The following is a 24,505-nucleotide window of genomic DNA, read 5'->3' as shown; positions in this document are numbered from 1 at the left end:
GTGTGCTAAATTTTAAAGTATTTTTTTACCGATAACGGTTAGAGTTAATTGTTTTTCCTTGCCTCACAGGCTTCCTCCAAGTATCTCGCTATTAAATATTTCTTAGTGAACTCTATGCACTGGTATAAATATGTATTTATTTTTACTAAGGATGCCTAATTGTTGGATTATAGTTTATAGATTTAGTTGCTTTTTCTGTTTAGTCTGCAGCCTTTAAATGAGAAATGGGTATCATCCCCAATGAGCAGCCTTGTAGACTCCAGGTTCGCCTCATTTTAATTAACTTCCATCAATCATGACACAGAGGCTTTGCATAGAAATATTAATGTGGTCTTGAAGTCGACTGGAATGCAGTTGTGATTATAAGGGATTGGATTTGTTTTCATTTCTAGTATGAAAAAAACAAATCCAACTATTACACAACCCAGCAGTTCCCATCTATGAGAGGACAGTCTTGCATTAATTGCTTGAACAAAAACATTGCGAAAAACCAAAGAAGCATTTGTGGATTTAGTGCATGGTTTTATACTTTGCAGGTGGTAAGTGCAAGCTTCTCAACAGTGTTGTGCAACTACTGCAAAACAGGTTTGAACGTTGATTGTAAAATATAAGGTTGCTGAAAATTGACAAGAAGGAATGTTTTCTGGGTGACACATGTGTGTAGTTATGGAAAGTACAGGTTCCAGTCTTGCCCCTCTGTTGAACATAGACTCTCAGGAGAGCATTGTTATTACTTCTGCCTGCACAGATCCCCACCAGTTGCATCACTCTTTGAGTAGCCTCTGTGAGATCCAAAAAAAAAAAAATCAGTTTCAATTGGTCTTCCCTTGAGCCAGCTGAGTCTCCACATGGCAGCCAAAACTGTTTCATGTAATGAATGAATAAGTGCCAGTGTGCCACTTATCTTTTGAGATGATTACATCATTTTCTCTGGGTCATTTCTCTGTGAAGAAGTATAAAAAGAAGAACACACACACACACACACACACACCAGCTGCAACTCTTTATTAACAGAAGACACAGTGTCACCTACTGGCTCCCTGTTGCAACCACAGTGTGTCGTTTTTGACTGTGTTACAAACTAACTGATATGTTGGGTTTATTTTGTCCTGTTTAGCATTAAATTTGGTGGTTAAAATGCTTCTTGATGTACACGTGTATGTGGCTCTCAGTGCATAAAAAAAAAAAAATTGTCCTTGTTGCAGCAATGAAAGCTGATCGTAAGCGTCTAAAAGTGGAGAAGGCAGACTTGGTGAGTCAGATGCAGCAGCTGTATTCAACACTGGAGAGCAGAGAAGATCAGTTGCGAGAGTTCATACGCAACTATGACCAGCACAGAAAGGTAAGACCATTTATAATCACTATGTAAACAAGTAATAAACTGCATGTGACTAGCACTATAAATTTGGCTGTAGCTTGATGATGGCTCAGGTACATTTATTGATGGATAGTGACTCTAGTAGTAAAATGGTGTTTTTGCAATTTTTGGTCTAGGTAACTGGTATAAACTGCTACTAGGTCTGCCACACAATGAGCAAATTGACTTTTCTTTTTTATTTGACTGATTTCTCCCCCAGGGCAGTTTTATCAGTGTTCAGCTTCTTTCACTGTGAAGTATTTGGTACTGTTGCTCGCTAAGCTGTACTCTCAAATAGCTTCTCCAAGACTGCCTTTCATAATGTGTTAGCAAGTGTATGTGATTATTAATGCATTTGTCAAAATCAAAATCTAAAGTTAAATCATAAGTTTAGAATCTGCCTTCCTGTTGCGGTTCGGATACTGTCTAAACTAAAATACATTTGGAGTCAGTAAGTTTGGAAATGGATTGTGACACAGAATCTGACCTCCAGTGATTATTTAAAGTAGGCACTAACCATGTCATTGTGTGCTTGTTTCAGGAGAGTGAAGATGCAGTGAAGGCCCTGGCAAAGGACAAGGACATGCTGGAGAGAGAGAAGTGGGACCTCAGAAGGCAGACCAAAGAAGCCACGGAGCAGGCCAACATTCTACGTTCTCAGATGGACATGAAGGAGAACAGGATCAAAGAACTGGAGGCCGAGCTTACCATGGTGAGCTTCTATGCACATGTACACTCTCATGCTGTGCTGGGTTAACTCAAGCATAATGGTGTAACCTAAGAATCATTATGTCGTATGTGTGGCAAAAATGCAAACAAGGTGTGGGCTTGCAATCGTGTTGGTGTATTCATATCAGTTCAAACCCATAGTACATATCCTCATCCCTTCCCTCTTCCAAAGACTTAATTCTTTCTCTATGCTCAGAGAGAAGAAATTCATGCCTTTTTTCCGTGTTGCTGTGTTGGTTCCTCAGAGGTGCAGTTGTCTGCCTGTGTGTCATTAATCTTTCTCCTCCCTCGGCAAAGTCACAGCCACCCACAGATCCTCACATCAAGCTACATCACAGATCAGATTTGTTGGCAAATCAGGACCAGAGCTGCAATGCTGTCGAACAATGCAGCCACAAAATGTTGTTATACCCTCTCTTCTCAGTTTAAAATGTGATGAAATGAATCCAAGAATTAATAAAAACACCTCATATGACACCACATGTATGTGTTATTTGGGCACAGAAATTGTTTTAAGATACCAAAGCAAAATAGTGGCTGTTGACTAATTTCAAAGTATAAACCAGCTGTTTTCCAGTGCTTTTTCTCATTGACAACAAATCCCATAAAATCCCATGAAAAGTCAGAAGCCAACAGTGTGTTAGTCTTGCTCTCAGTATTTTCCAAACCACGACAAATGTTTTGAAAACAGGTGAAATATATAATTTTTGTTCATCATTGTTCAGTAATTTAAATGTTCTAGCAATGTCTTTATAATTACAGACAAAGAAAAGAAAACATCAACACATGAATGCAAAATCAACTTTAAGGTCGTATTAGTAAAAAAAAAATGCCTGACGTGTGGAAAGAGGATGGAATAAAAAAAATTGGAGAGCCACTCCTTTATTTGTAGAGCAGTTTTAATTTTTCCTATGCAGTAAAATTACTTTTTGCAGCCTTATGGATGCCCACTGCTATGTGTGTAAGATATTATTATATAACAATAATAAATAGTCACTAAAGAAATGCGTGTGTTTAACTCTCAGTTTATACAAATTCTCTGTTTCATGTGATTCGCAGGCAAAGCAGTCTCTGGCCACCTTGACAAAAGATGTACCGAAGCGCCACTCGTTGGCCATGCCGACAGAGCCTGTGGTGAATGGTAGTCAGGAGTGGGTTATGCATGCCGACCTGCCACTTACAGCCGCCATCCGTCAGAGCCAACAGACCCTCTATCATGGACACACCACAGACAGACAAGGTAGGGCCTTTTCTCTGCTCTACCTCTCAGATTTCATGCTGCTTGGTGTTGCTTTTGCACACTCCACATACTAACAGGTGGTTTCCTGAAGGTTTCTCATATTAACTGTGGGAATTATTCAATGTGTGTCGACATGTATGTGTGGCCGCGTGTGTGTGTGTGTGTGTGTGTGTGTGTGTGTGTGTGTGTGTGTGTGTGTGTGTGTGTGCGCGTGTGTGTGTGTGTGTGGTACCCCCAGCTGTGGTCAGGATAAGCCCCTGCCATTCTCGACAGCCCTCTGTCATCTCTGACGCCTCAGCGGCTGACGGAGATCGTTCATCCACACCCAGCGATATTAACTCACCTCGTCATCGGACCCACTCCCTCTGCAATGTAAGAGCTGCCTGGCCCCCTCGACCAAGTAATCACACCTCCACACTTTTTATAAGTACCTCCCTCCTCTTTGTCTTCTTCTGTTGGTGTCTGTCCCTCTGTCCTGTTGGTCTGCTGTGTGTCAGCCTGCCTGCTCAGTGGTGGTGTTATTTTGCAGTAACTCATATTAAAGCAGCAGTTGGACATTGTGTGTTTGAGTTCTTGCTGACAATTAAATGGGAAGAGTGATATCAGATTCATGTCTGTAACTTGGCTCAGCATAAAAACTGGAAACAAAGGGAAACTGCTATCTTGGCTCTATTGAAAGGTGACGAAATCCAACTAGTGTACTACCTCTAAATCTCCCAGATTATCATCTTATATGTTTGTTTAATACATGCAGAAACCGAAAAACCATAAGGTATGATGCCAGACAACTTTACAGCAAAGCTAATTTGGCCCTTAAGCCCACACTAAACTGAACATTGTTTTACACCAATAGCAGGTGTTTGAGTCAATGTGAGCTTTAGATGTGCTAGTTGGCAGATTTTGTCACCTCTGGATAGGGCTAGTTGTTTTCAGTTTTTCTGCTAAGCTAAAGCTAATCAGCTGCTGTTCATAGCTTCATCTTTGCTGTACAGTCATGAGAGAGGTGTCCATTTTCTCAACCAACAATTGGCAGTAAAGCAAATCCTAATAATGTCAAACTATTGCTTTAACTCTGCTGTATGAGGGTACTGACACAAGCTTCCTGTCTCCTTTCCCTGTTTCAGTCTATGGAGGATCTGGAGGACCAGAAACGTAAAAAGAAGAAGGAGAAGATGACTCTGGGATCCCTGTCACGAGTTTTCGCTCGGGGCAAACAGCGCAAGTCACTGGACCCCGGCCTGTTTGATGGTACAACCACCCCTGATTATTACATAGAGGAGGATGCCGACTGGTGATGCTGAGTGTGTGTGTGAGTGTGTAGGTGTGTGGGTGTGCACTCAGAGGAATGTTTGAATATATGTGAATATCTGCCTGTCTTTAACTGTGTGTAATGGGAGATATGGGTTTGTCTGTCGGCGTTGGGAATGAAGGGTTGGGGTCATATTTTAAAGGGAAAGCCCTTAAAGAGACTCCTATTCTGATAAATGTACAGCATATTAAACTCAAATTGTATGTTTGTAAATTAGATATATATTTATAGATGTACATGTATTCATATGTATATATGTTTACATGCATATAAATATATACAGTACATGGGGTTATTATTATGTGTAGACATGTTTATGATGTATTATCTTCCAAATGTTTTAATGTTTTATGTTTTTTATAACTGGAGACTTGAAGGACTGCTGTTCATATGTAAATAGGAGTTATTGTGAAACTAGTGTTTTTACTGTAAATGTAATTTGGCATTTTGTTACTTTTATCATGCTTTCCAACTTTGATTTCAAAATTTCTTCTTATTCCTAATGTTTTGTGGCCCATTTTAGATAATGAAAAAGACTTGTCTTGAAAGACATTGATCTCTTGGAGATTATTTAGCCAAATTCTTCCATTTCAAATTGGTTGATATCGAAAGGATTTTTAATTTCAGAGACATTGCTGTTACAGGATCACGTTATGCTGTCCCAAAGTGTTTTCTGATTATATAATCATGATCTGTCACAATGTGGGCAGCAGAAAAATTTTTCCTCCCATATTTATGCTAAAAATGATGTTCTCAGTTACTATAAGTCATAGACTGACCAACAACAATTTGGAGTCTATAAAAAGTGTAGTTGCAACATGGAAAAAAACATGGAAAATAATAAATTATGAATATTCAAGGGCACCTCTCATCTGCTGTCAAAACCAAAGCAAGTGGTGAAGGTTGAACTCTCATCTTTGGGAAATCTGTGTATCATTCTGTCACTGTTAGCACTAGCCTCGTAACACTGTTTATGTCTGACTCATTCCTTACTCAGAGCTACCTAACATGTGCCAGTATGAGATGAAGGAATGTGCATTAAACACCTGCATGATCCCTCTGTGTTGCTTTGAGAAGATGTCCATTCATTTTCAATCAAAGTAATAACTTCCACAACCTCCTGTGTTGCCTTTCCCCCTTTTCGAGTTATCTTTCCTTGCATTTTGAATGCACGACCCCATTTTTTATGCTCTTTTTGTTTTGTATACAACCCCTCTTCATTTCTTGCAATTGTGGCTCTAATAATTATCTGTTAAAAGCTTTGTAATTTAGGAAATGTTGCATAAAAGACTATATCTATTGAAGTATTTTATTTAAAATAAAAAGAGGGACAAAAAAGAGGTAACTTCAATTATTTATCTCCTGCAGCTGTTGCAGCCAGATGTTAAGGAAGTTTTAACATTTTCAAAATGAATTATAAGTGAAATGAAGTCTTATTTTAAAAATAAAACTAGTAACTGAATACATCCTATGTGGCAGTTTTCTGTTCCATGAGTAATCTTGTTCTTGTGTCCCAGTCTAACGTGTCTCTCCCTCTCCTCCTGCCATTTCTAATGGCAACTCTCTCCTGCCAGTGAGTAACTCCTCATCTGTGATTACCAGCTGTCTGTTTCTGCACTCGGGGGATTATTCATATCACTCAGGTCCATTTGAAAAATCTGAGTTTGTCTCATTTTTTTTTGTTGAAACCCTTGAAAGATAGTGGGTTTTGCATGCAGCATTTTGTTGGCATGTAGAAAAGAACCAGGTAAACAGTTCATGCTGGATTTGTTGGTTCAGTATGAATTCATGTTTTCCTGTTGTTGAGATGGGTTATTGATGGGCAGGAGCATGATGTTTTATGAATAATCCCTTTGTCTCTAATACATTATTCTAATGGTCTTAAGCCACATCATAATCATCAGAAAGCTACTGAAGTGTTTAAACATTTACTTAACATGGGTATTGTAGCTTTAGGACTAACAAACACTCTCATTAAAGATGTTTATGGGTTCTAATAAACTTCCAATGCCGTGATAGGTTCAGATGCGCTTTGTTGTGTAGTTTGGTTACTTTTTAAAAAATGTAGTCACAGAGCAGAGAGACAGGAAACTGTACGAATTGTTTTGGCTCCATCTAGTGGCCATAATGTACAAATGTATATCTTGAAATGGCAAAAAGAGAAAAACAAAGAAGTGTTTTCATCAACATATTTAATGCACAGTTAGCTATTCCAAATGTTTCTTCATCACAAATTAAAAAAAAGTAAATTTTAATTTATCAATAGGAAAGTTATAGGAATGAAATAGGAAAGTTTTAATTTTTTTACTATACAGTAACTTTCTTTATATAAACTCCTTGACCATTTTTATTACCTCTGGTGATGAAGGAACATTAGTAATAGCTAATTGTGGATTAAATATTATGTTGGTGGAAAAAAAGTCCTTGTTTTTTTTTTTTTTGTTTTGTTTTTTTTTTTTGCCATTTCAAAATAAGTAATAAAAACAGCAATGTTTGCACATTACTAATGTCATAATTCATTTAAGATATCTTGACTGGTTGATCCCAGGAAACGTAAGAAAAATCCAGACATCTAAAAAAAGATATATGATATATTGATATATTTTATTGTAGCATTTGTATTGTTGTTACATATTTTTAGAGACTTTGTAAAAATGCACTATGATTTGTCTCCATGTGAGTCAATTTTTGATTTTTATATCCTTCTGACCCTGAACCCTTCCTGTATGCCACACCATAACTTCTCCTGAACAATGCAGACTCTGACAGCCTCACACAGCAGAGCCTGTCTGACGGAGAGGAGCAGCTGGATCGCCTCCAGCAGGCGGAGCTCACGCGAAACACGTGCATGTCGCTGTGGCGGGCAGGAGCAGTCCAGGCCTGGCTGGAGGTTGTCATGGGAATGCCCATGTACATCCGGGCCTGCTCTGAAAACATCAAGAGTGGCAAGGTACACCTAGTGCTTGACAGCAGGGTACATTGTGAAGATGTGGGTCTCCTTGGGTTTTACAGACGTTTGGATTTGTGCCCTTCAGGTGCTGCTTGGACTGACAGATGAGGATTTAGAGCTGGGTCTGGGCATCACTAACCCGATTCATCGCAGGAAACTAAGACTGGCCATTGAGGATTACAGAAGAGCAGAACGGGATCAAGGGTGAGTAGCAGTTTAATAAAAGACAAGCACATTTACAAAAGTACTTAAGAGGTATTGTACTTGGACATGCGCATTTACATTTCTTAATATGGAATGTATACACTCCTCTCTGTTACATAGGGGAATATTATCTTCTTTTACTTAACATCCATTTGACGGGTATATTCTGAGATCAAGATTGAAAAAACTATCAGATCATTTTAGGATGTATCTTTGCAGAGACGGCCACCAAGCAGTCAAAGTGGAGATATCTATGTGAAGTGTACATTTTCAATACCATTCTTTCCTACTTTAAAGTGAGTTATTCTTTCTGCTACTTTTAGACTATCAAAGGCATCTGAAATGGACCATCACTGGGTTGCAACGTCATGGTTGAGTGACGTGGGACTGCCTCAGTACTCCCAAACTTTCCAGACTCACTTAGTTGACGGACGAGTACTGAACTCTCTGAGCCGCAGGGACCTCGAAAGATTCCTCAACATCAGTGACCAGTTTCACCAGACTAGCATCCTTCTGGCAATCCAGCTGCTGCAGATGCTCAGCTTTGATAAGGAGGTCAGACTGTAAATTGTATCATGTTTAGATTAAAAAGTGAAATTTCCATTCAGTCCTCAGTTGTTGCTATGTGTAAAATTTTACAACAAAACAGCATGTGATTTCCATTATCATGCAGAATAGCTGGAGGCCCAAAGAAGCTCTACAAGCTATATTATCTCCACAGACCCTCATCCTTCCCTCTGTGGTTTCCTTGGCCTTTGTGACATTAGTGACTTTGCAGCTATCTCTATGTTGTGTTTTTACAGGCCCTGCAGGCACGCCGGACTAAATGCGAGCACCAGGACTGGGACCCCATTGTTTGGACATGTCACAGAGTAATGAAGTGGATCACAGACATAGATCTGAAGGTGGGTGGGAGGTCAGTGGTGGCATTCCCTTTGCTCAGGAGGCTTTTGGGGCTGATTGGAACCAGATACCACACAGTGTGGGTTTCTAGGACCCCAAAAATAAAGATAGCTTTGTTGCACTGCTGCATCCCCACAGCTGAAAGAAACACTGAAGAAAAACACTGGTGTAGACACAGAAATGTAACAAAAAAAACATGAAAGTGTTTTTCTTGATCTACAATAAGAAATTATTTACCAGTCTCCAGTATTCAGCATCCTGTCAAATTACTGCTTATTTTCTTGTCAACACATGTCTCTAGAAACAAAAACTCAATTTTCACAACAGCTGTTTTTTTTAAGACTGTCTTTCCCCTTTTACTGTTAAAAGGTTGGCAATTGTTCCACCATAGCATAATATTGGATGATCTGAAGTCTGAAGTATTTTTACTACACTGTAGTGCAAACAAAGGTACATACTACATCTTTGTTTTGTTCTTTAGGAATATGCAGACAATTTGCAGGGTAAAGGAATCCATGGAGCTGTGATGGCTCTGGACCCGTCCTTTGACACAGAAGCCATGGCTAAAGCCCTGGGGATCCCCAGCAACAAACACATGCTACATCGACACTTGTATGAAGAGATGAAATTACTTGCTGTTCCTCAAAGGTAGGTTTAAAGCTATTATTCATAAGTTACAAACATATTGACTCTTGACAACATCACTATGTATGCTTAAATATTAGAAGTTGTGAAATATGAAATAACCCGGACAATTACCTTTCTCCTAATGCACTGTGATTACAGCAGTGTTGAGCAGGGTAATGATGTTATGGGCTCCTCTTCACCTGTGGCTGTGAAACGCTTTGCTGAAGAAAGGGTGTCTATGAGAAGACCAGGCAAGGTATAATTTCATATTTATATTTATTCATAATTTGATAGGAATATAATAAAATATATAGAACTGCCCTGTGCGGCTATAGCTCAGTTGGTAAAGGCAGTTGCTTACGGACCACAGGGTGAGTGGTTTGATCCCCGGCCCTGGCTATACGTTGAAGTGTCCCTGGGCAAGACACTGAACCCCTAACAGTCCATTCCCCTCCCCAGCTGTGCTGTGCCGGTCCAAGCCCGCTAGAAATTGGGGAGGGTTGCGTCAGGAAGGGCATCCGGCGTAAAAACTGTGCCAAATCAACATGCGGACAATGATCCGCTGTGGCGACCCTGAACTTTTGGGATAAGCCGAAAGGAGAGTAGATATAGAACTGCCCTGTATTTTGCAAAATATATTTAGACTTGATTTTATTGTACATTTTCCAATGATTAAGTCATATTTTACATATATAGTGGGTTGTAGATTCATAACACAGCATGATATACAGCACTAGTAAATCCCCTGTGGTTGTTTTCATTCTTAGCTTAAATACAACTTTTTTGCAAACCAGTGTTTTATGAGGCCTTTTCTCAGAACACTACAAATGTGATGTAGGTTTAGTTGAATAGGGGAGAATAGGTATGGATCCTTTATAAATGTCACCTGGGATGTTGGAATTAAATTTTTTAATTGAAAGGTTCATCATGAGATATACAAGATATACATTTTGTTAAAGACAAAAGCTTGAAAACGTTTTACTATTATGACTTCAGAATAGTGTCATTCCAAAAAAAACGTTTTTTAATCTTTCATGCCAGCTTTGCCTGAAACATCACTTTCTTTGAAAAAACTAACTTTGCATTTCCTTTGTTTTAATTTCTCCAGAGTCCACTGAGATTCAGAGCAAACAGCCACTCTGTGGAGCGAAGCCTGGGCTTTCACAGCAGCTGTGGCTCTCTGCCCAGAGAGGCAAGAGTGCAGGCTGTTCCCCGGGCCAAAGGCAGCCCCATGCACACCTACAAGAGTGTTGAAATCACCAACGTCTGAACCGGTGTCAGGCATTAAAATCTTGATTATTGTTTACATTATTACAGTATTATAGTTGTTTACTACTGAAAGAAACTTGCATCCGGCATTGTTGGACTTTTAAGAGGAAGCTGTCCTAAATTGATTTAGATCTTAAAATAATCATTTAAACATATTGTTGTTATTTTGTGGAACACAACAGGGAGCTTTCGTAAGTAAAGTAGAAGAAACAATTTATGGAAACAAAGTTGTGTTTGTTTTTTGTTTGTTTGTTTGTTTGTTTTTTTCTGCATAATTTCCAAATCAGTATTATATTATGAGTTTATTGCAAATCAGTGTATTGTATATGAGAGAACTGAAAACTAACCTGCATAAATAATTGTACAGTCTTGTTCTCCTATGATGCCTTACACGATGAAAGTCATATTTACACAAAAAGTCATTATAATATGCTTTTGCAGTAGAAATATATGTACCTTTTCTGAGGCGGCACGAACTGTGTCATCTCAGCAGCTCCACATACATGAGCTAAGTTTCTGGCTCAAATCAACTCAAATCACATTTAAATGTGCCAATAGTTGGGTGAGTAATATAAATGAAAGCACAATGTTCAAGACAGATCTACTTGGTTGTTTGGTTTGGTTTTCATTCATATGTAAATGTTAATAACAATTGTACTTCCCAGAATCCTCAATTGTTATGTGTAGATAAGAGATGAATGTTCTGCTTTGACTGAACTATGTAAAATGGAAGCAAATGGTCTCTACTTGTTTATACTGTATAAGCACTGAAAAAGGCAACACTGTTACTTCTATTATGGAGGCTGTAATTGTATATTTTGTACAGTGCGACCATGTTTTATAACACACTTACGTGTAAAGTTTGCTGATCCTTAGCATGCAGACACATATGAAACGTCCCACAGAGCTACACTGTGATCAGCTTAAGGTTAATCTAAATGGGTAGAAAACAGGTTTGTCTGACAGTTTCTGGGCGTCTCCTCCAGTCACCAAAAGTAACACTGTTTAAGTGGGAAGAGCAGATCCGCTCAAACCTGTAAAGAGACACAGGGGATACTGTATTATTCTTACTACCAGAGTTAACACGACATTTACGACTGTATTTCCTAGCTGTCAGAGCTTTTTCATGTATGCCAACCAGTGAAATTATTGTCCACTGTATTTTTTGGGATTAAAATCTGTGTTAACATAGAAGAAAATGTAACGGAAGAACACTTTGTCCACTGAGACCTACATACTGTAATAGTTCTGAAGACATGTTGTAAGTTGTACGCCAATCAGGCATAATATTATGAACACCTGTGCAATCCAATACAGTAACTGTGCCATGTAATCTACTTTTACAAAGTTCTAATTTCTCAGTTTTTAGGTTGAAACTTTCAGAAAGTGGATATACGTATCTACTCTGTTATTAAAGTCAAAGTGGGTGCTGGAGTCGTATTGGAGTGCATTATAAGAAGAGGTGGTTCTAATGTTTTGGCCACCTCATTCATTTCAATATTGCATTAAATTGCACTGGTCATATTGTTATGCCTGATCTGTGTATATTTACTGTGCAATGCTCTGATATTTAAAATGCTTATAGTTTTACCAGAGTTTATTTTATGAATAGACCTTAATAACTGTTCATTTATGTTCCTCTTAAGGGATTTTTTTATTCTATCTAACATGCAAGTAAGGTGTGTATCATGTGTGTAAATGAGACACACATTCACATCTCAAGGCCACAAGCACATGTAGGATAATTACCTGCTATAATTTAAAGTGCCAAAAAGGAAATGTGGAGAGAAAATGGCAAGTAAACTATGTAATATCATATTGTATGACAATCGTGGAGCATTCAGAGTAATGATATCATAAACTTTATTATTATTAATATTATTTTTATTCTGACTTCTGTCTTCCGTACATTATTTAGCACCTAACTACTTCGCCACAGTTTCAGCTAGAAACACCGTTCAAACTTCAAACGGACAGCAATGCTTTTTAATATCATCATTTTTCAATTATGATATTAGAGTGTATTTTCTCTTTGGAAATACTTTTCTAGTTCATTTTTAATACCCTATTACAGCTAAATGTTAATTCATCTATTACATATTATGTGATAGGAGTGAAAATATGATTTGTTGTTTACTTACCAACTTATGAAGATATATATTTACCTTTTGAACACATGGACGGATGCTCAAAAAATGCCTTTGAGCTCTAGGATATTTTTATGTACATTTTTAAAGACAATAATTCGCAGACTATTATTAGCCATATAATGATAATGTACAATATTTTAGAATTATACATTTATAAATTGGCCATTGTCATAGTTTCATAATTTAATACATATTGAAATTATTTTTCCACTTTATTTAATACAATATTATTTTTGTCAGCAATTTTTTTAGATTATTTTAATAAGCTTAATGTATTTGGATATTTCTTTGCCTGATGACTTGACGAAGTTGACTTGAGCAGCGCTAGGACCACGGGGAAACAGGTCGCAGACGCACTTCTCAACACAGGGAGGGGACGATTCACTGCGACTGGAATTTCAACTTTGTTCCTGTCAATTCAATAGTTTTCTGTAGTGGTGAACGTTGTAGGAGTAAAGTTGAGATTTTTTGAGCGTTAATTTAAAGGCGACATCAAGTGCTGCGTTTATGTTTTCTTCCTTCTTTGTTTCTGATCTTCCTGAAAACACCTGCGTGAATCAGGTAACACGCCCATGAAGAGGGAAGTGTGAGCGGTAAAAAGGTAAGGCCTGTGCAGGATCCCCTCGAAACATAATGAACGAGTTTAATCGAGTATCATGGCCAAGACGATTATTTCTTTAAACAAATGTCCTGGACAGATTGTAAACGTTTCTTCGTGAGGTGTTGAATCAAAACTGTATCCGCATAAGATGAGTTGATATTGACGCACCTGTGAAGGCACAGGTTCCCTTTCTGAGATCCTGTTCAACTTTACAAACAATGAACACACTGGCTGAAGGACGAGGACACTTGCACCACTGTAACCAATGGTTTGCACTAATTCCGTGACAGTAGCTTATCTTTTAATATTACCTTTAAATATGCTTAATTAAATTACAATTTTTGCAAATATAGGACTGCTTTCTAATGCTGGAAATGCAATGACAGGACACACCCATGCAGACATGTAATTAAAAAAGGGCTAAAGTCTGATTAAATACACAGAGCCATCAGAAATTAATCGACACAGAAACATGTCATGTTCAGACTGGCAGAATCACACACTGTAATATCTTACTGTCTCAACAGCTTGTCACCACGTGTTTGTCCTTGATATTGGTGTTAAAACAATTTGGGATTCTACACCTGTCAACTTTCTTATCTGCACCAAATACTGCACAGATATGATATCTATGTAGTTGAGGAAGGAAAAGGCAGATTGATTTTGCAAAACACAGAAATGAATCTGCATTGAGTAATTTCACTTTTGTAGTTTAGCAAACATCAGAGTTCAAAATGAGTTTGAGATCTGTGGATGCACCGATCCACTGCAGTTGAAGGTGTAGACAAGCACATTTTTCTCTAGTCCTGTTAAAGAAAGAAATTGGTGTACAATTTGTATTTGATTCATTGGTACATAACATTTGAATCCTTAGACTTAACCTCTTTCTTTCCTCAGACTGACACTAATAATCATTTCTATATAAAGTAATAAGAAGAGCGGAAATATTAGTAAGTATTTGACCGTGATTGAATGAACAACCGGTGGCTGAAATGTTGAATTGTATAATGATAATAGTTTTCCAACTATTTAATGTGGATCCGTCACATCAGAGCCATTATTTGATCAAAATAGTAAAATAAGACCAAAACTGATCAGTTAATCAGAACAGGAAATGAATGTCAAAGTGTGACACTTGGCACATGTGCCATCTGAAATCAGTATTACTAAACTGATATGAATGTATTTTTAAAATCAAAACATTGTAATACGAAAATGCATTTAATTGATGCTCATTGAGCATCATCCTATTTAATACGAGGTGACATTTAGTAGCAAAAAGCTGAAGTAGCAAAAAACTGGGAAGCTGAATATCTGCCCGAAAGGAAGTGTGTAACTATTACCAAAAAATATACAGCTGTACTGATGCCACTTTACAAATAACATTAATTATTTTTCCCTCCCATATCTGTCAGCAGCACTGCAGCTTTTTTAAGTCACACATGCAGAACATTCAGGCCCCCAGTATGAACATCAATCAGCCCTCTGTGCCCATCCCAATATTTCTAATTCAGAGCAAATGGGGAGAAGCTTAACTGCAGGGTGCACTCTGTCTGCAGCAGTGGACTCATTCACAGGCATTTATACAGGCTGCTGACATTTTTGAGCCACCTGTGCTTTGAATCATCAATAGAGAGCACATCATGTAATTTGTGGAGAGTGTTTCCCATCCCTACAATAGAACAGCAGGTAGCTAGAAGTGTGGAGACTTGAGGTTTGAACTAAAATAAATTTTTTTCATCAACAGGTCTTAAAATATTGATTATTAACGTTGCCGTACTCCTTCAACACAGTTAATTGTTGTAGAATTTTTGCTGAACTCAGATGCTGTTAAATGGCTCTTGAAACCGTGACTGACTATAATAAATACCTGTAACTGTTAAATTGTGCATCGTGCAATCGTTACATATTAAGCCAGAGGTAGAAATAGGTTTAACTAATGTGTTCACAGTTTGTTTGAACCAATGCTTTGTGTTACTGTATACCCAAAGATCAAGCTGTGTATTATCACAACGGAAAAATGCGAAAATGTTTTATTTGCATATGAACTATGTTTTGCTCTCTGGGAAATGTTGAGACGGCTGCTGTGTTTTTAAAATTATTTCAAATGAAAAAATGCTCATCATTCCACACACAATAACCAGTATTGACAAAGTAAAAACATTCTTTTTAAATTGGAAATTAATGGAAAAACTCTTCACACACTTCAAAATTGTGGTCTGCTGCACTTTTTTTGCTTTTACTTTAATCTAGAAGTTGTCCCACAATATACTATACACTGCACATCAGGATCACATCAACGATACCAGGAACAAGGAACTATTTCTTTATGCGCAATAGTGTTTATTTAATAGAGGAAATTGAGCCAGGAAATTCATATTTGTAATCATTTTTGTTACATTTTGCAAATAAATACTCAAAAACTCTCTGCAGACCTCTGTGGCTATAAATGGGTCAGAGAATGATTAAAAAACATTTTTTCTAATGCTCTTCATGTTCCCAGGAGCACAGTAGCCTCAATAATTGTTAATGGAACATGGAATCATATTCTTCATAGATTTGGCCATATATAACAAAACCTTGAACCAGAACCCAACAGCCACTCTAACAGAACTTCAGAAATTCTCTGCACAGATAAAGTGGCATCACATCCAGGTGTGTGAAACATGTACAGACTTAGTTAAGAAGATGTGGAGCTATAAATGCTGGCAGAGAGGCTCCCTGAAAGTACTGCATTAAGGGCCTGTGTTGCATGTGCATACGATGGCAAAAGGTTATCGAAAACAGTGGAAAATGTTGAATGCCACAAATTGCCTGCAATTTGTTAGTTAATAGTTCAAAGTAATCGATTCTGCCTGATGCCTAGCGATATTCGTTTTATGTGTGGACTACAGTGGCAGCATAAAGAACATTTTATTGATGCGCACCTCCACTTTTAGTTCTGCTCGAGCACTTTATGAACACCACAGTACAGTCTAAGCATTGTTGCTGACCAGAGGTAGAGATTATATGGCTGTGGTTTCCTCCATTTTATTAATGGATATTTCCTGTACAAAGGTCATGATGTGAACATGGATCCAAATACTCAACGGCAGCTTTGTGATGGCAGACCATGAACTATTACTATGATTCACCTCAGTAGAGAGTGGTTCTCAGCAGCAGAGTCGGAACTAACATTAATTATAGGACACAACATTCATACTCATGTAACAACATTATTTGTAACTGAAAAGAGGAAAAACAAGAACCTTTAAATGAAACGTGCAGTGAATGAAAATCCACTTACAGATTGTCAATGTTTTTAAGCCAACAAAAGGTTAGAGCCTGCTGTTGTAAAAGTTTCTGGAAAACAAATCTTTAATGATTGTTTTATAAATTATCTAATGAAACAAACTTACATTTGCAACATGACACTTTTAGTATAACATGAGAGAGATTGCAAAGATATAGTTCATGTTATCATGTCTGTTGCCTGTGTGCCTGGCCCTCAATGCTGCAACTGCTTGTCAACTAACCTATATTGTATGGACTGTATATTTCACAATAAATGGAGGTAATATTGGCGTGAAGTGCAGTAATACTGATAAATACTGACATCATTACCCATGAATTAGTTATGAAAATTTTTTTTTTCTTTTTAGGATTGTTGTCTCTTGTCATTTTTAAATAGTTTGTAGTTATTTTTGTGTCTTTTTGTCTGTCAGTTGGCTCTTCTGTGCATTTTTCATTCTTTTGTGATCGTTATTTCCCTTTTACCTTACTTTGAGACAGTAAATATTACAAAGGCTCCGTTCAGTTATCCATCCATGCCATTATTTTGTGACAGGCTCATGTTTGTCATGTTAGGACGTGTGAAGATTCCACTGCACATGTTTTCTTATTACCTGTTTTCTCACCACACCAGATTCTTTCTTATTGCTGTTCCAGAAAAATGTAACACCCAAAGTTTTCTGTTTCACTACTTAAACCAAACAAATGCAGCCAGATTTATGATCAAGATCTGATCTGATCTGAATCTGATCAGGGGAGTCCTACTGAAATTTAGATCATTTTCTTGTATCAGTAAAATCAGGTTTAGTTTGGCAGTGAAGCTCTGTGTGTGGTGCTTTAGAACAAATCCAAGCAAGCCCGACACACTGTCCCAGAGCTCAGAGCTTGTGTATTGTATAAATTGCAGAAGCATGCAAGACTGGCAAGAAAGGCATTATATGTTGTTTAGATTTAAAATCTTTGTCATATGTACATGAACATAAACATACACTCACATACAGTCACTGTATTAGATACACTGGTTCAACTTCATATTAACACAAATATCTAATCAGCCACTCACACAACAACTCAGGACGTTTGGCAAGTAGGCATGGTCAGAACAATCTGGTGAGCATCAGAATGGGGACTAAGGTGATGAAAATGACTTTAAACGGAGCATGATTGTTGGTGCCAGAGGGGCAGGTCTGAATATTTCAGAAACTGTTGATCTACTGGGGTTTACAGAAAATGGTCTATGGCCAGATGGGTTTGAGATAACAGAAACAGCATGCAGAACACCTCTGAACACACAACATGATCCTTGAAGCAAATATCAACAGTGTATCAATGGTTCAGTCTGGTGGTGGTGTAATGGTGTGGGAGATTTAGTGGGCTCCTTAGTACAAACCGAGCGTCGGTTAAATGCCACAGCCTACCTCAGTATTTTTGCTGACTATTTATATCCCTTTTATAATTACACTGTAGCCATCTTCTGATGGCTACTTCCAGAATAATGTGCCATGTCAGAAAGCGAAAATCATCTCAAACTTGTTTCCTAAACATGACAAGTGTGAAAAATTGGCCTCCACAGTCACCAGACGTTAGTCCAATAGAGTAAGGTGTACTTTACCAAGAGTGTAAGTCTAGGTAATTTCCATAAGGCACCATTAAATCATTTTCTGGTGATATTTCTATTAAGAATATTAATTAAAACTAAAGTAACTACCTCTTAAAACCCCTTTAACCTTGGTAACCGTTAACTTGTATTTGTCGTCATCTCATTTGGCAGATCTACATCAGGATGATTTCTCTATTGTCTCCAAATGTACTATAAAGGGAAAAGGTACACATTAGAGGAAAACATTCTCGTTGTTCACACACCTTTACTCAGATAATCGTATAATTTATGAGCTTGACATGTGTCTCTTGTCTGTTCTCACTGTCTTGGTCTTCTTTCCTGCAGTTTTTCCTTCAGAGATGTCTCCCAGTCGGAGTGTATGTGGTGGCAACAGCCGCCCCAACAGACCCCCACGCTCAGGCAGTTCCAGTTCAGGTGCCCATTATGCCCTTTGTGCCCTAGGAGTTGGACTCATTGCCCTGGGTATTGTTATGATTGTGTGGACCGTGATACCAATGGACCAACAGACCCCGAGCACCGTCGCCACTTCATCGGGCAACACTACTGCGGGTTATGGGGATGGTGGCAACAATGGGACACAAACAGACGGTACAAAGTCTTCCTTAGTAGCTATGGTGCTGGTTGGAGTTGGAGCAGCCATTCTGCTCTTGTCCATTTGCCTTGGTGTAAGGAGCAAGAGGAGATCACGCAGCAGACGTAACCCCGCAGTGGCGACACAAGTCCGCTCAGCGGAACGTGTGGATCAGGAGCAGGAAGAGCCGTAAGTAATTTAAATTATGCTTGTTTTTTAATATACTTTCGTCTTTAAACATAGTCCGAGTATTACAATATTTAGAAATGGATGGTTCAAAGATATTTTTTTTGTTTTGCAGCATTTTTGCAAATACTGAAAATCACTTTGTTTATGGTTTGAAAATATACCCAGCTGTCCTTACAGAAGTGACCAAAAAACGGAATGAATGTGATAAAAGCAACACACTGTCCACTGCAGTAAAGAGTGGAGTTGTTTAATTTTTTTACAAACAAAATCTATGTGCAATCTGAGTATTTAGAAAGATGTGTTGATATGTTCTGATCACATAAGGAAAATTAAAATTAAAACTATATGCTTTAAAAATATAAAGACTCTCCCACATCCGTTCATACATGTGACAGTTATAAATTCATGTTCTGTGTCGTGGAGCAATAAGTTGTTTGGATGCCTTTATTTGTCACTGTGCCTCTTCTCAGGGCCATAATACAAATTTTAAAACATTGAGACAAATATAAAGAAAAGCCTTAGCAAAGTAAGGCACTAACGTATTATGAAAAGACTTTCAGAAAGGCGGGTATACAGTGATCAATTTTTTTTATGACAACATCAAATCACCCTGTGAAAATGTTGACAAATCCACAGAATCCCACTGTCCTGCAGCTTAAAGCTTTTTTAGACTTTTTTAGCACGTTATTTTGGTTTTCTGGCCCACACCTTTGGTACCTTCCCACAGCTCCTATCAGATCTGTTTTCAGACAGAAGCTCATACTGTACAAATCTTACCTGCTCAGCACCAAACAGCAGACGGAGTCAGAGCAACAGTATTCATTCCCACAGAATTGATTTAGACAGAAAGTGAATATTGGAGTTACATCTATCAGGTCAACATAACTACTAGTAAATTATATTGCTGCTCTTGTATTCCAGCTCTTGTGTGCTGGATGTGTGACTGGATGTGGTCACATTGCTAATGACCATATCAATTTCTAAAATGATGTGTCACTTAATGCATGAATGTTTTCTAGTGTTCTGTATTATACAATGTTTTACACTGACAGTCACCTCTTCATTCTTTTCCCCAGAGCTCTAGACCGTGCTGCATACGATGTGCCGAGTTACGAGGAGGTCGTTGGCAGTGGCAACTACCCTGTCCGTCAGAGCAACCTTCGTCAGAGCACCTCCCAGCTGCCATCCTATGAGGACATCATAGCGGCTGTGGAAAACGAAGGATCAGAACCAACAAACAACCCCACTGAAAACACCCCTCTAAATGATCCCACACCAACTTCCACCCAACCTGCGGGTGAGTGTGAGGCTAATTCTGCTGGCCTCAATTCAAATACCAGCCTACCCTCCCGCAGCAGCAGCCGGGCCAGTCGTTTACTACGGCCCCTCCGGGTAAGGAGGATCAAGTCAGACAAACTCCACCTGAAGGACTTTCGCCTCCAAATTCGCACCCCAACACAGAATCCAGTGAACATTGAACCCATCACTCCACCACCACAGTATGAGAATAAAATGCCTGATCTACAGTAGGGTCTCTCCTTATTTCTGTTCCTGATGAATAAAAATATCTCAGGATTTAATAGACTTATTACATTTCTGAAAACCAGTTTTCAAGGTTGATATTAAGTAGGTTAAATGTGGCTGTGCGCATCACAGTGAAGGCCGACTCTCCCTTAAAATGAGAATATTTGAAGTGACTCTTTATAATACATTATTAGGTCGGAATAAAAGGATTAGCTTAGGCAGTTGCCATTTTTTAAAACATCATCCTATAGCAATGGTCAAAAACAGAATAGCTTACAGTTTTATTTAAATGCCAATTGTTATAGGACTTCACCTTACCAGCAGCTATTGTATTTCTGCTTTGATTTTGGTCATAAGTATCAGATCTTTGGCTTTTTGTGATTTGTATCTGAAGAAAACACACTGAGACCAAAAGCATGAATTTTTGTGAAGGCTTTTTGTCAGTTGTTTTAAAAACTTTGTTTTAAATAAACTGGTTCAAAAACTGCCTTTTGATTTAGGTGTTATGAGAATGAAACACATTTCACAAAACAGTGTAACCAGATAGTCTAGTATTTGATGTAATATGAATAATTAAATGAGCATCACTCCATAGGACCTTTTTGTAATGAGTATATCTAATTTAAATGTTGAAATCATTTTAACTCTGTCATGTGTTCAAAAGTAGTAAATAAATGTTTTTTTCTATACCTTCTAGGATCATATCAAGATTGTATGTTTATAATTCTTGAAATATTAATACTTCTAGAAGATCAGTGAACACAAGTAAATCTATTAATATCCAGAGTAAACTGCGCAGAAGTTATTGCTCTGATTCAGATTATTATTTGGATGCTGATGCAAAAAAAAAATGATAGAACAGTCCTTACTTTGACAGCGATATTGTATTTGTGTCATCAAGGAGTACAATCCACCAGAGATGTTTGCTGTGCTCTCTCTCCCTTTTGATTTTCTGCTTGGCGTTAATGGTCATTGGTTAACTTGTAGCGCCCTCTTGTGGTTAAAAGGTGAAATACCAAAGTGGGATTACGGAGGACTGCTCAGGTAACTTTGCTCCAATGCTACTGCATCTTAAAGTGCTGGACCTGCGAGTAAATATGAGCCAGAACATAGTTGTGCAAAATGTAAAGCGTTTGCTGTGATATAAATGAGATGAGGTGCTTTTAAATGAAGAATAATTGTGAAGAATGTTGATGAATTTCAACCTGTTAGACGTGGCTCCGGTAAATGTCAATATGTGTAATGCTTGTCTGACCCCGTGTATCTGTCTGCTACAGTATTGTAACATTACCCTCATAACCCTCTTGGTTACAATGTTTTTCTTTCCCTTGGCCAATTATCCACGTTTCCATTAGTGGAGGAAGTATTCTGATCCATTACTCAAAAGTGATTTAAGTATGGCATTGAAAACAACACAAAAGTACAGATGTATCAGAATCATTTAGAGCATCAAACGTGTATGATGAATAAATGCCTCTACGTGTTTTTACTTTGTTATATATGGCATTTGTGGATTATTAATGCTAATGTATTAATGTGCACGTCGCATTTTACTTCAGAGTGTGTTGAAGGTATGCACTATTTATATATCTTTTTATAGTTTAACCTATAACATTGCACCCTGTTTCATTAACAGGCCATTTCTTTCGTATGTTAATCTGCCGAAACCAAAGCTGCCATATAAACGTAGTAAAGTAAAAATGTCCCTCTCGGTAAAGAAAATGTCATAAAATGGATTACTCAAATTGTACACAAAATTGGATTAGACCAAGTACAGCAATTAAGTAAATACACACTTACAATCTGTATGTTTCAATTGTTTTTTCAAATTTGCGCACATATTCAGTAAGTTATTTCCTGCTATTTTTCTCGTTGTAATTTTTTAAAGAAAAGTAAAGCTAATTGCGTTCTGCAAGATGTAAACATTTAAACGAGTAAAGTTTTTTTTTATATTTCCAGGTAACAACTATAATCTTATGAGCACCACCCTCGCCTGAATTCAGATGTTTTTTTTTTCTTGTTTCCAATTGTGCAGCTGCCATGTAGCAGAGGGAGGAACAGCTGGCTGAGGGAAGAGCCAGCCCGGGGAATCAGTCACATTCCTGGCTGGGATTCAATGACTGAACCAGACACAAACAAACAGAGAGGGCGAGAGAGGGAGAGGGAGAGGGAGAGAGAGACTCACACTGAGTGAGACGGGAGACAGACTGAGCCAGACTAAGCAGACGAAGCATATTTCAGGCGCACATTAGGAGTGCGTAAAACCGCAGGAGTGCATAGAAACATAGTAAGTGGCGATTGTAAGTGGGATATTACGAGTTTTGAGTCTCGGAGTTGTCGACTTTAATTGCGTCTGCTTACAGGAACTGCCCCTATGAATTTAGCAGTCTTCAGTTTTCTGAATGGACGAGCTGGGAAGCTTCTCCGGTGACATGGAAATGCGCGTTGTTGAGCGTGTAGCCGGATGCTGAGGACGCCCGATCCGATAAGTCAGTTTTAGCTTTCATTTTGAGTTTTGAACTCCTTTTCAACCCGGCGGCAACATGGAGGGAACAAGCTTTCAGCCTCACCCCGGACTTCAACAAACTCTGAAGCAGTTTCATCTGAGTTCCATGCGCTCTCTCGGGGGACCGGCGGCGTTCTCCGCTCGCTGGCACCAGGACGCACTCTTCGGTAAAGATGGAAAATCTGCAGAGGTCATGCTCACCCTGCCGGCACAGACCCCTCCAATCATGTCCGGTCCGCTTTTCATCCCGTCCGACCGCTCTACGGAGAGGTGCGAGACAGTCCTGGAGCGGGAGCCCATCTCCTGCTTTGTGGTTGGCGGCGAGAAGCGCCTGTGCCTGCCGCAGATCCTCAACAGCGTCCTGAGAGAGTTCTCCCTCCAGCAGATCAACTCAGTTTGTGACGACCTGCACATCTACTGCTCCAGGTGCACGGCGGATCAGCTGGAGATCCTCAAGGTGGTGGGTATCCTGCCCTTTTCGGCTCCGTCCTGCGGGCTGATCACCCAAACGGATGCTGAGCGCCTCTGCAATGCTCTCATCTACGGTGGTACTTACCCTCCTCACTGCAACAAAGAGTTGGGCTCCTTGGAGTTGGAGCGAACCGAGAAGAGCTTTAAAGTGTACCATGAATGTTTCGGCCGGTGTAAAGGCTTGTTTGTCCCAGAACTGTACACCGGCCCCAGTGCCGCCTGCATCCAGTGCATGGACTGCAGACTCATGTTCCCACCACACAAGTTTGTGGTTCACAGTCACAAGAGACTCGAGAACCGGACAGTCCACTGGGGGTTCGATTCCGCCAACTGGCGGGCCTATGTACTCTTAGACCCGGACTATACCGGAAAGGAGGAAAAGAGTCATCTGGAGCAGCTGCTTAAAGAATTAAAAGGAAAATATGATCTGACTGGAAAATTGACCAGTAAATACTGCAGAGTAAGTCTGTTCTGTTTTATCTTGGTATTAATCGTTGTCTTTGAGCATTTTGTTAGAGGATATTTCAACAGCCTCAGAACTATACAGAATCTGCATTAATTAACATTTTGAGATGACTTCCTTCTTACTATGCTTTCCACTGTTTGCTTTGTTTAATTGTTTCCAGCTTTTGTTTTGCCTGTCATATCAAGCAACAATTCAAATCACATATGATCATATCTTTCTGTACCCATCTAATTTGTGTCTCCACTGTAGAACACCTCCTATTAGCCCACACTCATCTCATATATGTCTCAAAAGGGTGACAGTGGAACCTCTAACCATCAGCGGAAACCTCAGAGCATCCCCCTATCATCCAAAACTCCCCAGGGTGACCAAAGGGCATCTGCAATATGATAAATTGAGTCCTGATAATATATTTTATTAGAGAGAGAGGATGGGGAGGGCATACAGGTTTAATGAGGTTTGGGATATGGAAATGTATGTGTGTGTATGTCTAACCTTCCTGGCTCTTCACGTGGGTCAGAGATGTTTAGTATGGACAATGGGGCCAG

The 24,505-nt window shown here is 38.8% G+C and overlaps 3 protein-coding genes across 17 annotated transcripts in view; all 3 read left to right on the top strand.

Annotated features, from left to right (window-relative positions):
- kaznb (kazrin, periplakin interacting protein b) overlaps positions 1-12,473 on the top strand; it is a 95,917-nt gene extending 83,444 nt beyond the window's left edge. For 6 of the 13 annotated variants that reach the window (XM_067503427.1, XM_067503425.1, XM_067503429.1 and 3 more), the window contains 12 exons: positions 1,206-1,342; positions 1,899-2,069; positions 3,146-3,326; positions 3,565-3,698; positions 4,451-4,574; positions 7,395-7,585; positions 7,671-7,789; positions 8,113-8,344; positions 8,593-8,694; positions 9,174-9,340; positions 9,479-9,575; positions 10,428-12,473. In XM_067503427.1, the coding sequence (XP_067359528.1) occupies positions 1,206-1,342; positions 1,899-2,069; positions 3,146-3,326; positions 3,565-3,698; positions 4,451-4,574; positions 7,395-7,585; positions 7,671-7,789; positions 8,113-8,344; positions 8,593-8,694; positions 9,174-9,340; positions 9,479-9,575; positions 10,428-10,589 (1,817 nt within the window). In that variant the 3' untranslated portion in view covers positions 10,590-12,473. Of the gene's footprint in view, positions 1-1,205; positions 1,343-1,898; positions 2,070-3,145; positions 3,327-3,564; positions 3,727-4,450; positions 6,102-7,394; positions 7,586-7,670; positions 7,790-8,112; positions 8,345-8,592; positions 8,695-9,173; positions 9,341-9,478; positions 9,576-10,427 lie in introns of those variants that run through there. The other 7 variants (XM_067503426.1, XM_067503430.1, XR_010914370.1 and 4 more) reach the window with 7 other exon arrangements.
- A 612-nt stretch (positions 12,474-13,085) lies between these two features.
- tmem51b (transmembrane protein 51b) lies at positions 13,086-21,205 on the top strand. Of its 2 annotated transcripts, XM_067505717.1 has the most exons (4): positions 13,086-13,339; positions 18,381-18,434; positions 18,555-18,990; positions 20,067-21,205. In XM_067505717.1, exons 3-4 carry the CDS (start codon positions 18,569-18,571, stop codon positions 20,518-20,520), a joined length of 876 nt encoding a protein of 291 aa, XP_067361818.1. In that variant the 5' UTR covers positions 13,086-13,339; positions 18,381-18,434; positions 18,555-18,568; the 3' UTR covers positions 20,521-21,205. The 2 variants fall into 2 exon arrangements, with proteins under 2 accessions (XP_067361818.1, XP_067361817.1); XM_067505716.1 differs by lacking the exon at positions 18,381-18,434 and having other exon boundaries at positions 13,087-13,339.
- Positions 21,206-22,658: 1,453 nt separating this feature from the next.
- skib (v-ski avian sarcoma viral oncogene homolog b) overlaps positions 22,659-24,505 on the top strand; it is a 30,274-nt gene continuing 28,427 nt past the window's right edge. Inside the window, exons 1-2 of one of the 2 annotated variants that reach the window (XM_067505682.1) lie at positions 22,659-22,801; positions 22,878-23,951. In XM_067505682.1, the coding sequence (XP_067361783.1) occupies positions 23,058-23,951 (894 nt within the window). In that variant the 5' untranslated portion in view covers positions 22,659-22,801; positions 22,878-23,057. Of the gene's footprint in view, positions 23,952-24,505 lie in introns of both variants that reach the window. The other variant, XM_067505681.1, reaches the window with a different exon arrangement.

Source organism: Channa argus, chromosome 5 (assembly GCF_033026475.1).
Source record: "Channa argus isolate prfri chromosome 5, Channa argus male v1.0, whole genome shotgun sequence".
Lineage (NCBI taxonomy): Eukaryota > Metazoa > Chordata > Actinopteri > Anabantiformes > Channidae > Channa > Channa argus.
Note: the sequence above shows the minus strand (reverse complement) of the source record. Positions and strands in the feature narration are given on the sequence as shown.

What these genes read in the sequence shown, in the direction of transcription:
- tmem51b (XM_067505717.1), top strand. Translation starts at nt 18,569, where the DNA reads ATGTCTCCCAGTCGGAGTGTATGTGGTGGCAACAGCCGCCCCAACAGA. An exon ending in GATCAGGAGCAGGAAGAGCC is followed by an intron (nt 18,991 to 20,066) that starts GTAAGTAATTTA and finishes TCTTTTCCCCAG; the next exon opens with AGCTCTAGACCGTGCTGCAT.